The 12,831-nt window shown below is 39.6% G+C and overlaps 1 protein-coding gene across 1 annotated transcript in view; it reads right to left on the bottom strand.

Annotated features, from left to right (window-relative positions):
- c5 (complement component 5) overlaps nt 1-12,831 on the bottom strand; it is a 117,899-nt gene extending 105,068 nt beyond the window's left edge. The window contains exons 1-6 of the mRNA XM_078226387.1: nt 12,704-12,831; nt 11,381-11,573; nt 3,164-3,326; nt 2,441-2,511; nt 2,131-2,222; nt 1,117-1,199 (exon numbers count right to left, since the gene is read on the bottom strand). Of these exons, the coding sequence (XP_078082513.1) occupies nt 1,117-1,199; nt 2,131-2,222; nt 2,441-2,511; nt 3,164-3,326; nt 11,381-11,573; nt 12,704-12,768 (667 nt within the window). The 5' untranslated portion in view covers nt 12,769-12,831. The remainder of the gene's footprint in view (nt 1-1,116; nt 1,200-2,130; nt 2,223-2,440; nt 2,512-3,163; nt 3,327-11,380; nt 11,574-12,703) is intronic.

Below are 12,831 nucleotides of genomic sequence, written 5' to 3'. Positions count from 1 at the left end.
AGGTTCTGGGGAGTCAGGAAGTGACTTACTCACTGCAGGATTCCTAGCCTCTGACCTGCTCTTGAAGCCACAGTATTTATATTGCTAGTCCAGTTGAGTTTCTGGTCAATGGTGACCCTGTGAATGTTGATAGTGGGGATTCAGTGATGGCAATGCCATTGAATGTCATGGGGCGAAGGTTAGATTCTTCTCTGAGGAGTCACAAATGGTGCAGAACATTGTGCGATCATCAGCGAACATCCCCACTTCTGACTTCATGATGGAAGGAAGGTCATTGGTGAAGCAGCTGAAGAAGGTTGGACCGTAGACGCTCCGCTGAGTAACTCCTGCAGCAGTGTTTTGGAGCTGAGATAACTGACCTCCAACAATCACATCCCTCTTCCTTTGTGCTAGGTATGAGTCCAACAGCGGAGAGTTTTCCCCCTGATTCCCATTGACTACAATTTTGCTAGGGTTCCTTGATGCCACACTCAGTCAAATGTGGTCTTGATATCAAGGGCATTTACTCTTGCATCACTTCTGAAATTGGTATGATAATTAACCATATATATTGCACTAAAGCAGAATAAATAGCTTTATTGATTTTAGAAAAATGACTGATTTCCTGGTCAGCAAACACTTTTATGTTCCTTAACATCTCGACTTTACCCATTAGTGGCTATATTCCTATTCAGTACTTTTTCTCTGATTTATTGGGAGCTTGTGTCTTACCACAGGTAAAATTTACTATGTGGCATCATCTGATAGAAGAAATGTTATTTTTTGCTAATAATATTGGTATTATAGTTCAGTAAAAGAAAATGCCTTTTTAAGTAAAACATTCCTTATCACAAGCAGAGAATATCTTTCTGAGCTCTAGTAAAGCCCCCTGCTGCGCAGTAACCATTCTATGAACCTATGATACCTCTCTGTATTGAACTCTAATTATCAAAGGCTATTTGATATTGTGCATGAATCCAAGAGATGTTTACATGTGATTTGCTACAATTTGTTTCCATTTTAAAGCAGTCCTTTAGTGCATAAGCAACTTATAACTGAAGCTATTCACAAGTCAAAAATAATAAAAATAATTCACACTTGTTTGCCCATTCTTGCGATGGAATATTATTGACCTACCATATTCTTTGATCTCAAACTGTGTTGAAGTAGATGTTGAGAAATCATTTTTGTATAAAGCTTCTATTTTCCACAAACCATATCTGAAAAGAAAATCATTGTAATTTAAAAACGTAATAACAATTTTGTAGTGTCCATCAAGAACTCTGTATAACTATACTGCTTGCATACAGCATATATTTCTTCAACTTTGCACTATTAATACCTTTTACCTCAATTATAAGACCATAAGGCCTTAAGACATAGGAGCAGAATTAGGCCACTCGGCCCATCAAGTCTGCTCCACCGTTCAATCATGGCTGATATTTTTCTCATCCCCATTCTCCTGCCTTTTCCCCATAACCCCTGATCCCCTTATTAATCAAGGACCTATCTATCTCTGTTTTAAATACATTCAATGACCCGACCTCCACAGCCTTCTGCAGCAAACAGTTCCACAGATTCACCACTCTCTGGCTGAAGAAATTCCTCCTCAACTCTGTTTTAAAGGATCGTCCCTTTAACCTGAGGTTGTGCTCTCTGGTCCTAGTTTTTCATACTAATGGAAACATCCTCTCCACGTCCACTCTATCCAGGCCTTGCAGTATCCTGTAAGTTTCAATAAGATCCCCCCTCATCCTTCTAAACTCCAACAAGTACAGACCCAGAGTCCTCAACCGTTCCTCATACGACAAGCTCTTCATTCCAGGGATCAGGGATCATTCTTGTGAACTATAGAATGGAACTTGACTATATTTTATGCTAAGCCACCAACATGACATTTAAAAACATACCTGGCCTTGTAAATAATATCTTCCATTACAGAAGTGTAATTTTTCACATTTTCTTTCTGATTAACATGAAAGGACCTCGAGACTTGTTTGGACTAGCAGTTTGCCATCAAAATATTCTTAAATTGAAATTGACAGAGCACTATTCATTAATAGGAACATGAATTCCCAGGAAAATAAACTTGATAATATATAATCTGTATCTTCTGTATATTGATTAACAGCAGTAACAATAACAATTTACTTGGGATTAGATGGAATCTTGAAGTCAGGTACTGAAATTATTCCAGTGACATCTTCATATTCAGAATAGTCCACTTTTACTCCCTCTGGATCCTTATTTGCAGAACAAACACAATTGTTTTAATTTGATTTCGTTCTTCAAGATTTGGATATTTTTTTCATAAAATTCTTTTCAAAAGGCAACTTTAAAATAATGTTTTATAAAGGGCACAGATTTTCAATATAATTTAATACATGCTGCCCAGCAACAAGTCATAACTCTTTAAATCAACCTCAATACTATAGTTATTCTCTATTTTTAAAGAATTCACCTTAAAAGTAATAGCCACTGGTCTTCGGGCTGGTTTGAGCTCTTCATTCAGAGAATAAATGCGAAATTTCACTACAGGTAAAAAAGAGAAAGACAATATTGAAATGAAAACAAATAAAAAGCTTGCAGTTTTCAAGTTTAACAATTACTGTATATTGTGAAATTTTCCCTGATTCTACTGCCAAGATTCTTCAGTCTCCTTTTTTGGTGCTCATCCAGAGCTCCCTGAAACGAAGTGAACTAGAATTATGATTCCAAAAATTAACAGATGGGCAGTTACACTTGCATTGCAACCAGTAGAGCCCTTCCAAAGTGACCCCACTTATATGGGGTATAGAGCTGTTAGGTGCCTGTGCTATTAGGGACAGATCTTTAGCATCTTCCAACTTCATGCAGCTGGAAAATCTGGTGCCTGCTCATCACTCTTTCTTTTAAAGGTATAAAATCCTTTATCTGCTCCCCTCGTGTTTCCACCCATCTAGTGGGGCCCACTTGGACCAATCTGAAATCAACAGAATGCAAACCAGTCAGTCTCCATAAAAAGCACAGGATCCATTCCAATAATATCCAGGGGACACAGGCGAAAAGCTATCACAGATATTATGGGCAGGAGTCTACTGAAGAGTTTGAATAAAACAAAGCATGAAGTTTCACTGTGGAACATGACATTTGTCTGGCTGAAGGGAGAATTTTGCAGTTGAAAAATTGAGACTAAGACTTGTACCTGGCTGATCAGGAGTATAGACAGGTTTGTCGGTCTGGACAAAGAGCAATCCATTCTCGTAAGTCACTGGCACTTTTTCCTCTTGGTGAAAATCTGCAGAGGTTGCTTGTAAGTACACATATTGCTTTTCTTTTTTTTTTCTAGGTAAATCTTTTGGCAAGATCTGTTTTTTAAAAAAAAAGTGGATTTATGTTTGCAGGCATACAATCATTTCTTCTGATTAATATTATTATTTCAACTATTATCCAAAATGTTAACATTTGATAATGCACAATATAGTGTAGAAACATTTTCAAGATGTGATGCACTTCAAAGTTTGATTATTGCATTCTTCAGTATTTCACAAAAATGAAAGGTTTAATCATTGAAAGAGTTTACATCATAAAGAAACCTGGTTCCAAACTGATTCACAAGCAGCAGATTATGTAAGCACATACTTGTTACTTTCTCCTTTCCCCTCACCACAATCCAACTGTTAGCCCTTTTTCATTTCAGGTACATAAAAACTGAGACCTTCACAATCAGCATAGGAAGAAGAAGACTGTGAAGATGACAAGGCGTTGTTACCAATCTTAAATTTGCAAGCACCTGCTCAGAATCTGGTGCTACATGTATTTTAGAGACTATGATAGAGGAGGGATCTGACATGGTGAGACACCAAACACAACTGCACAGGGACCAGAGAGGGAGGCAAGGATAGCACAGATATAAGCTCACTGGAAGGTGAGGTTGCACATTAGTTCTGCTCAAAGCAGTCAAATGAGGCCAGGCTACAGAAGAAGACTGGTGGACATACTGAAAAGCCTGCCATAAAGTCTGCACTCAACAGTAAGCAGCATGGAGGAGTCTGGCACCAACTGGACACAAGGCTTTGTGCAGATCTTGGAGTCCACCTTTTGCAGAATAGAACAGATAGTTTTAGAAGTGAAAAGGTGGAATTGAGATTATTCCTATTAGGTCACCTGTGGAATCCACCATGACACAGTGTCTGAAACCAATGTCAAGGCCTTCACTACACCACAAATAGCTTCTATCAAAGGTCTGAGTGCTGCAGTGGAAACTCAGCCTGCTTCCTTGCAAGCTCAGATGGCTGACATCATAAAAATGACTTGTATCTATATACAGTAATCTAGGAAACATACGGTAGCTACTTTGTGCACAGAAGCTCCCACAAATAATAATGTGATAATGACCCAGATAATTGGTTTTAAGTGATGTTGATTGAAGGATACATTCAGCTAGGACCTGAGATACCAATGTTAAAAGGGACTTTCAGCTAGTTGCAACAGCTTATCAATCCAACAGGATTGCTGAGGGGTCACATCAGAAGAGTGGCAGTGCCACCATGGAGGGGAAACCTCCTATCTTCTCTCAGGATAACAGAATTCCTGCTCCTGCCCTTGCCATGTTGCCATTGCTACTGCCTCATAGCCAACCCAGTTTGAAATGATGCAGTGTGAAGACAGGCCTTCTGGGCCTAGAGGGGCTCAAGCCTCCCTCCAAGGTCACCTGTAGTCTCCTCAACTGAAGGTGTGACTGAGATTACTCCTCACGCTCATGAATTATTTGATCTTGGGCAGATATGGATTGACTTTGTTGGAGCCTCGTGGTTCTCCACTTTCTGTTGCACTCCATCCTCCTTCAATTCTTCTTCTTCTTTGCTGCTGCTCCTTGGCTTTTCACCTGATAGACCTGGCCTGTTTCATCATAGTGACCAAGTTGTGATGCATGTAGCAAACTACTTCATATCTGTTTAGTTGAATGTTGCAGGATTCCTTCACAGCCATCTGGGCAGGAGAAATTTTGCTTGAGGATAATAATGGCAAGTTCTTTAATGTTCTTTGTGGCACTTTGGCTCTGATTGGAGATCAGCTATTCACATGTGTTTGGATTCTGGATTGGAGTCATGGGCCATTTTATGAGTGGATAACCCTCGGTGCCCAATAGCCAGCAGTTTTTCTTATTTTTTTACAGGATGTAGGCGTTGCTGGCTAGACCAGCATTTATTGCCCATCCTTAATTGCCCTAGCAAAGGTGGTGGTGAGCCTGTGCATTCCATGGTGTATAGGTATATCGTCAGTGTTGTTAGGGAGGGAGTTCTAGGATGATGACCTAGCGACAGTGAAGGAATGATGATTTGGTACAAGTCAGTATGGTGTGTGGCTTGATGGAGAATTGCAGATGGTGGTGTTCCTGTGTAGCTGCTGCCCTTGTCATTCCCAGTGGTAGAGGGAATGGATTTGGAAGATGCTGTTGAAGGAGCCCTGGCGAGTTGCTACAGCGCCTCTTGCAGATTGTACACATTGCTGCCACTATGCATCAGTGACGTAGGGATTTGAAGGTGGTGGATGAGGTACCAATTAAGTGAATCATAGAATCCCTAGAGTACAGAAGGAGGCCAGTCAGTCCATCGAGTCTGTACCAACCACAATGCCACCCAGGCTCTATTCCCGTAACCCCATATATTTACCCTAGCTAATCCCCCTGACATTAGGGTTAATTTAGCATGGCCAATCAACTTAACCCGCACATCTTTGGACTGTGGGAGGAAACCAGAGCACCCGGAGGAAACCCACGCAGACACGGGGAGAAACTACAAACTCCACACAGACAGTGAGCCAAGGCCGGAATTGAACCTGGGTCCCTGGCGCTGTGGGGCAGCAGTGGTAACCACTGAGCCACCGTGGGCTGCTTTGTCCTGGAACTTGGGGGATCTTGACAGGGTTGCCCTGATTTTACTGGCACAGACGCCCAAGGCATGTAAGATCGTGCCCAAGGCCAACAGGAAATGCCTTTCAGCGAGCTTCGCCCGCCCCAATTTCGGGGCGGCCGTGCCGGTAAAATCAGGGCCGATGGATGTGGAGAGGATGTTTTCAGTTGTGGGAAAATCTAGGAGTTATTATTTAAAAATAAGGGGTCACCCATTTAAAACAGAGAAGAGAAAAAATTATTTTCACTCGGAGGGTTGTAAGTCTTCATGGAAAGGTGGTGGAAACAGAGCCTTTGAATAATTTTAGAGCAGAGGTGGATAGGTTCCTGGTAAGCTAGAGGTGAGAAATTATCATGGCAAAGCGGGATGCAGATTTGCGGTTACTATCAGATCAGCTATGATCCTATTAAACATCAGAGCACGCTCGAGGGGCTGAATGGCCTCCTCCTTTGCATGGACAGTGTCAACTTCTTGAGTGTTGTTGGAGCTACACTCATCCAGGCATGTGAAGTGTATTCCATTTTTCCATCACAATCCTGTCTTGTGACTTATGGTTGGTGGACAAGCTTTGGGAAGTCAGATTAGTTACTCACCACAGAACTCCCAACTTCTGCCCTGCTCTTGTAACCACAGTATCTATATGGCTAGTCCAATTCAGTTTCTGGTAAATGATAACTCATCCGATGTTAATGCTAATCAGTGGTGGATTAACTACCACCCGGGCCCCTAGGCTGAGCTTTAGTAAGGCCCCCTGACTTTGCACCCTGCCCCACCCTTCGTTGAATAGAATAAAGTGATGTTAGATAACTTATATCGTTGTACTATGTATAATGTACTACATGTATAATATCATAAAGTTATATGAATCAATTACAGCCCTTTTATTCATTTATTTTTCATTTTCTTTACATTTGTACTTTAAAAAGCTTCTGTGTTTTTTGGATAACAAAAGTGTCGATAACAGCATGTAAATCAACAGATCGAAGCATGTCTGATTCAATGTGCATGAGTGCCAGATGACTAAGTTTCTCATCGCTCATTGTTGAGCACAAATAGATTTTGATCCTCTTCAGTGCCGAAAATAAACGCTCACCTGAACAGTTAGTAATCATTAAGGACAGATAAATTCTAAAGCAAATGTATGTATTTAGATACACCTCGTGCAGTCGATCTTTTGCCAGAGGTCAATACATCCCAGTGACAGTAACATCATCATCGGATTGTCCTTGAATGTACTTCTGAAAGTGGACGAGCTCTTCCACAAAGGTTATTGTCATGCTATACATGTTATAGCATGACAATAAACTCTTTGTTGCATTTATTTTGTATTTATTTGCATGTAGTACAAGTCTGGGGGTGAAGCTCCTCTATTTATAGGTATTTGTTATATTAATTCACCCACGGGGTATAGTTATGAAAATTTATTCACCCTTAAAAGGGTTAAACCAATTTTGTTTTGCTCTCGGGCCCCTCTCCCTTCTGGGCCCCTAGGCTTAAGCCTACTCAGCCTAATGGTTAATCCGCCACTGATGCTAATGTCAAGTGGAGATGATTGGATTCTCTCCTTTTGGAAATATTCAACGCCTCGCACTTCTGTGACAAGAATGTAACTTGCCACTTATCAGCCCAAGCCTGAATGTTGCTCAGGTCTTGCTGCACATAGACATGGAGTGCTTCTGAATCTGAGGAGTTACAAATTCTGCTGAAAATTGTGCAATCATAAGCAAACGTCCCACTTCTGACCTTATGATGGAGGGGGGATCATTGAGGAACAGTTGAAGATAGTTAGGTTTAGGGTATTATCCTGAGGAACTCTTGACTTGCCATGCTAGGTCAAATACAGTGGGCTGCTGCAGAATGAAGGAGTAACTGTCAGGATAACAGATGTTCTCCTCCATGAACTCTATGTGGTCACATACCAACTGACTTACAGTTAATGAAAATTGCTGAGTTTATGCTATGATGGCTATGGGGGATTATCAATAGATTTCCCTATGAACCTCACTGAGTATGAGTTCCCCTATCAGGAGGGTGTTAAAACCACCTGGCTCCACTCAGCCCAGCAGTCAACAGACCAGGGCTTATTTGCACTATGTAGCTGTCAAACAGCACTCGACTACCACTGTAAATAAATGGGTGATTGGTGAGGGAAAACTGGCCTCGGTAAGATTATTGTAGTTTAACTGAAGTGGATGCAAGGCAATGAAAGTACAGTCAATGTGAAAGCATGCAATCTGTGAAAATCCTAATGATTATTCTGCTTGCTTGTCTTTGACAAAAGGTAATAAGTTGAATCTGTTTCTCTTTATATATATGCCACAGTGTTGTGCAAAATGTTGCTTTTATCTCCAGCATCAGCCTGGGGTGCAAGGATCCAGATGCATAAAAGTTAAGAACCATGGTCACCTTGATAGTAACAAGGAAATACTGTCCTTGTCCTACTTTGGTATTGTATTAGTTGCTAGCTTTTCATCAAAGAATTCTCATTCATTGGCCCTTGCTGAAACCGAGGTGAAGAGAATTGCTCTCCGAAACCCTCAGTGCATATGAATTCTTAACAAGAGCTATTTTTCCCTTCTTTATTGTGCCTTTTCTAGCAGATTTAGTAGCATGTCTGCATGTCCTTCTAGCCCTGAGGCAAATGTTTTTTGCTAATTGAAACTGATGTCATAATATGTTTCCTCTGGAGGCTGTTGGCGGTGGGTGGGTACCTGCACAAATATCTCCTTCATCCAAATGGTGTTCAGGGCAATTTCCATCAGAATTATGCACATGTATTTCCCACCACATTTTCAAGTGATTGGAGGCTGTGTAGAACCTAAAAATAACACCCTAATTTCACTTTTGTGTAACATTAATTGACAAACCCTGCTGAGGTTCATAGTTCAGGCATTTTAAAGAAAAATAAAATTAAAAATAAAACTAATTTTAACATTATTGCAGTTTTCTTTTAAACGTAATCAGTTAATAGTATAAGAAATAGAAGCAGGAATAGGCATTATGACTCCTCAAGTCTGATCCTCCATTGAATTAGATTATGGCTGACTTGATCTTGGCCTCAACACTCTCTTACCTAGTCCCCTTGGCCCATGACTCCCCTTTAGTTCATGGATCTCTCTATCTCAGGCTTTAATATATTCAATGACTCAGCCTACTCAGAGCTCTAGGGTAGAGAATTTCAAAGATTCATGAGGACTGAGAAGAAATTACTTCTTTGATGATGGCAAGTACATCCTAGTTTGCATGATATAAACAAAACACAAATTAGTAAGAATAGTATATTTGTTTATGCACATCATTATCTATATATTTGGATCACAAATAATCAAAGCATTGGGCTGGTGAAACGAATCATAGAATCATAAATCATAGAATCCCTCCAGTGCAGAAGGAGGCCATTCAGCCCATTGAATCTGCACCAACTCTCTGACAGAGCATCTTAAGCAGGCCCTAACCCCATAACTCCCACGTATTTACCCCGCTAATCCACCTAACTTACACATCTTTGGATACCTAGGGGCAATTTACCATGGCCAGTTCATCTAACATCTTTGTAACATCGGTCCATTTTTGTACTGTGGGAGCAAACCAGAGCACCGGAGGAAACCCACGCAGACACGGAGAACATGCAAACTCCACACAGACAGTCACCCAATGCCGGAATTTATTCTGGGTCCCTAGTGCTGTGAGACAGCAGTGCTAAGCACTGCATCACCATGCTGCAAATGTTTAGTATAGAGAAAAATTAAGAGATAGATATTGCCGATAAAGGTGGCCTTGGAGAGGAGACAAGTTACAACAAATCAAATGTTTTCTTTGTAACATAGGCACAATAGGTAATGTGGCAACAACACATGCCTTGAAATCATCATGTGATTTGCTTCAATGAATGCATAAATTCTACTAGTCTGAATTATTTATTTACTCAAATTTAATTCTGAGTGATTATTGTCTGAATTTAAGATTTTTCAGATTGTCATAAAATAGTATGAGATTGAACTATAAAAAGTAACAATATGTAAGCGTCAGCTGAGACTGAGTTGACAGCACTCTTGCCTCTGAATCACAAGGCTCCTTAGCATCAGGTCCACTCCAAGACTTTAGCACAAAAATCCAGGCTGACACTCAAATGCAGTACTGAGGGAGCACTGCACTGACAGACTGTGAGGATATATTTTGAGAATATTATGTTATTCTGTTAAGAAGTCTATGTTTGTAGAAATTATTTAATTAAACAGGGGAAAGTGTAAAGGAGACAGCTTGTCTTGGAGAATTGAGAGATGAAAAGGAGTAGATGTGCTAAATACATGTATTTGTAATGACAATATAGTCGAGTGAATTTTGCATTAGGAGATAGAGAAGGACTTTTTTTCAGATGTTAAATTTCAAAGGGGAATAAGGCTTATACACCTTGCAAAGGTTTCACGAGTAAACAAGGGAGGGTTATTAAATTTAATTCAACCTGAAAAAGAAGGCAATAAGGAAAATAGGAAAGATTTTTAAATTGTGGAATATTAAGTTCAAAGAGATGCTGAGGACAATGGAATTGAAGACAATGGGGAAAAAGAATACTTAGGAAAGATGTTGAACTGAGTTGTATTGGCTGTGTGTGGGGAAGAAATCCTGGAAACAGCTGAGAGAAGGTGCAAAGTCTGAAGCAGCCATTCAGAAAACCAAGAAAGTCTTTGGTTTTAGAAAGCGTCTTGTTTCTGAGTATTCTTGATTTCTACAACAGCATGGAAGAGAGTGAGAAATTGTGTGGTCTTCCTTTATTACAGCAATGGCAGTTTTGCCTTGTGTATATTACTGGACTTTTATAGTTAAACATCTAGAAGGGAATGTTGCCTGGAAGGTACCTACTTGTAGGTATGCTTCTGGGGGATATTTTGTAAGACTATTTCAACTATGTAGCTATAATCTTGTGTGCTTATGTTTTCTTTTCACGTTAATAAATCTTTTAGTTTTTAAAACTCCAAAAATGGTACCAGAATTCTATGCTGCTGAGATCATAAAATTTCTTCTCGTTTTCAGAATACAAAAAAAGGTTATGGTCTGTATGGCAAGTTTCTCTCTGGGATTTGGTTTGTTCAGCAATTAACATCTGCAGTAGTCATAACATGCCTTTTAGATGAGGCGATAAACCAAGGTCCTTTCTGTCTTCTCAGGTGGATGTAAAAGATCCCATGGCATTATTCCAAAGAAAAGCAAGAGAAGAAAAATATTGGTATCCTGGCCAATATTTATCCCTCAATCAACACAAGCGAAAAGAGATTATCTAATCATTATCTCCTTGATTGCTGTAGGAGTTTGCTGAGCACAAATTGACTTATCCTTACATTACAACAGTCAAATATTTCATTCGCTGTAAAATGGTTTGAGACATCTCGTGGTCATGAAAAGCACTATGTAAATGCAAGCACTTCTTTCTTACAGGATTCAAAAGAAATATCACAAAACATTTGGTCATAGCTTTCTTCAAATATTCAAGATCCGAAAAACAGACTTACAGTCAATTTCAAAGATCCTTGAAATCCATTTTCTTTATTTATTGTAACTCCTCCATTTGCAAAGATCTTTGATCTATCTGGGTAGCTTTTTAGAATGATTGCGATAAATAATGAATTTGTATATCCATATGATTGAACCACCACAGTCTCAGTTGCTCCCACTCTAAAGACCTTAGGTGCTGTAACAAGGTACCTATGAAAAGATAGGCAAGTTGAGTTTAGCAAATATAGTTAAGCAGTCACACAATATGCCAAAAATTACATTAAACTATGAAGCAAGTCAAATATACGCATATAGGTTAATGGGCAATAAGGGATGAATTCTATACATGGATATGGTATCACCTTATTTCAGCAAATTTACTTAGAAAATATGTCTATGTTAATTGCTTTTATGGTTGGGATTTTATTGGACGTCTATGAAAATAACATGGCAGCTGAAATGTGCTCCAAAAAGATTAACATTTAAAAATATATCTACTAAAGAATATTAGCATACTGAGTTCTACTGTGACGTTCTTAGATTAACAAATTTTAAAGATCTTTCCATATTTATACAGTGGGTCAATCTGTCCAGATTAATAAACATTATTCAAAAAGATTTGAAGAAAAAGATTTTTACATTTCAGAACACAGCTAATCTTACAGCTTCATTCTGTTTCATGGCCTACACAATTGCTCAAGTAATTTTGTAGTTTTCAAACAAAAATGAAATGTGGTTGGATTTGAAAAGTGCTTCCTTGCTGCTAAAGAACCATAAGAAATTTAGGTTTGAAGTTTATACATATATAACAAAAAAAATTATGACCAAAAACTGATGCCAATACTATTGAAGCAGCAAGACACTTGATATTAAACTTCGGAATCATAGAATCATGCAGTGCAGAAGGAGGCCATTTGGCCCATCAAGTCTGCACCAACCACAATCCCACCCAGGCCCTATCCTCATGACCCCATGCATTTACCGTAGCTAGTCTCCCTGACACTAAGGTGCAATTTAGCATGGCCAATTCACCTAACCCGCACATCTTTGGACTGTGGGAGGAAACTGGTGCACCCGGAGGAAACCCACGCAGACGCGGGGAGAATGTGCAAACTTCACACAGACAGTGACTCAAGCCGGGAATCAAACCCGGGTCCCTGGCGCTATGAAGCAGCAGTGCCAACCACTGTGCTACCATTCTGCCCATCTATAAAACTGTATGGAGAAAGCAGTGCAGCAAAATATCTGTTTCATCTAAAATCCTATTTTCTATTTTGGAGAAGCACTTTATTCACACCATAAGAATAATTTCTGAAAGGACTTTAAAATAAAGTGCTTACGTGCGTTCTTGCCCATTACTGCTTCGAAACAGAGCCGCAAAACTAATAATGAAAAGAAGTTTCATATTCAGATGCTCTCTAAACCATTACAAAGTGAATGAAACTGTTGTGTCGAATCAAAGGTTATA

This window comes from Mustelus asterias, chromosome 13 (assembly GCF_964213995.1).
Source record: "Mustelus asterias chromosome 13, sMusAst1.hap1.1, whole genome shotgun sequence".
NCBI lineage: Eukaryota > Metazoa > Chordata > Chondrichthyes > Carcharhiniformes > Triakidae > Mustelus > Mustelus asterias.
Note: the sequence above shows the minus strand (reverse complement) of the source record. Positions and strands in the feature narration are given on the sequence as shown.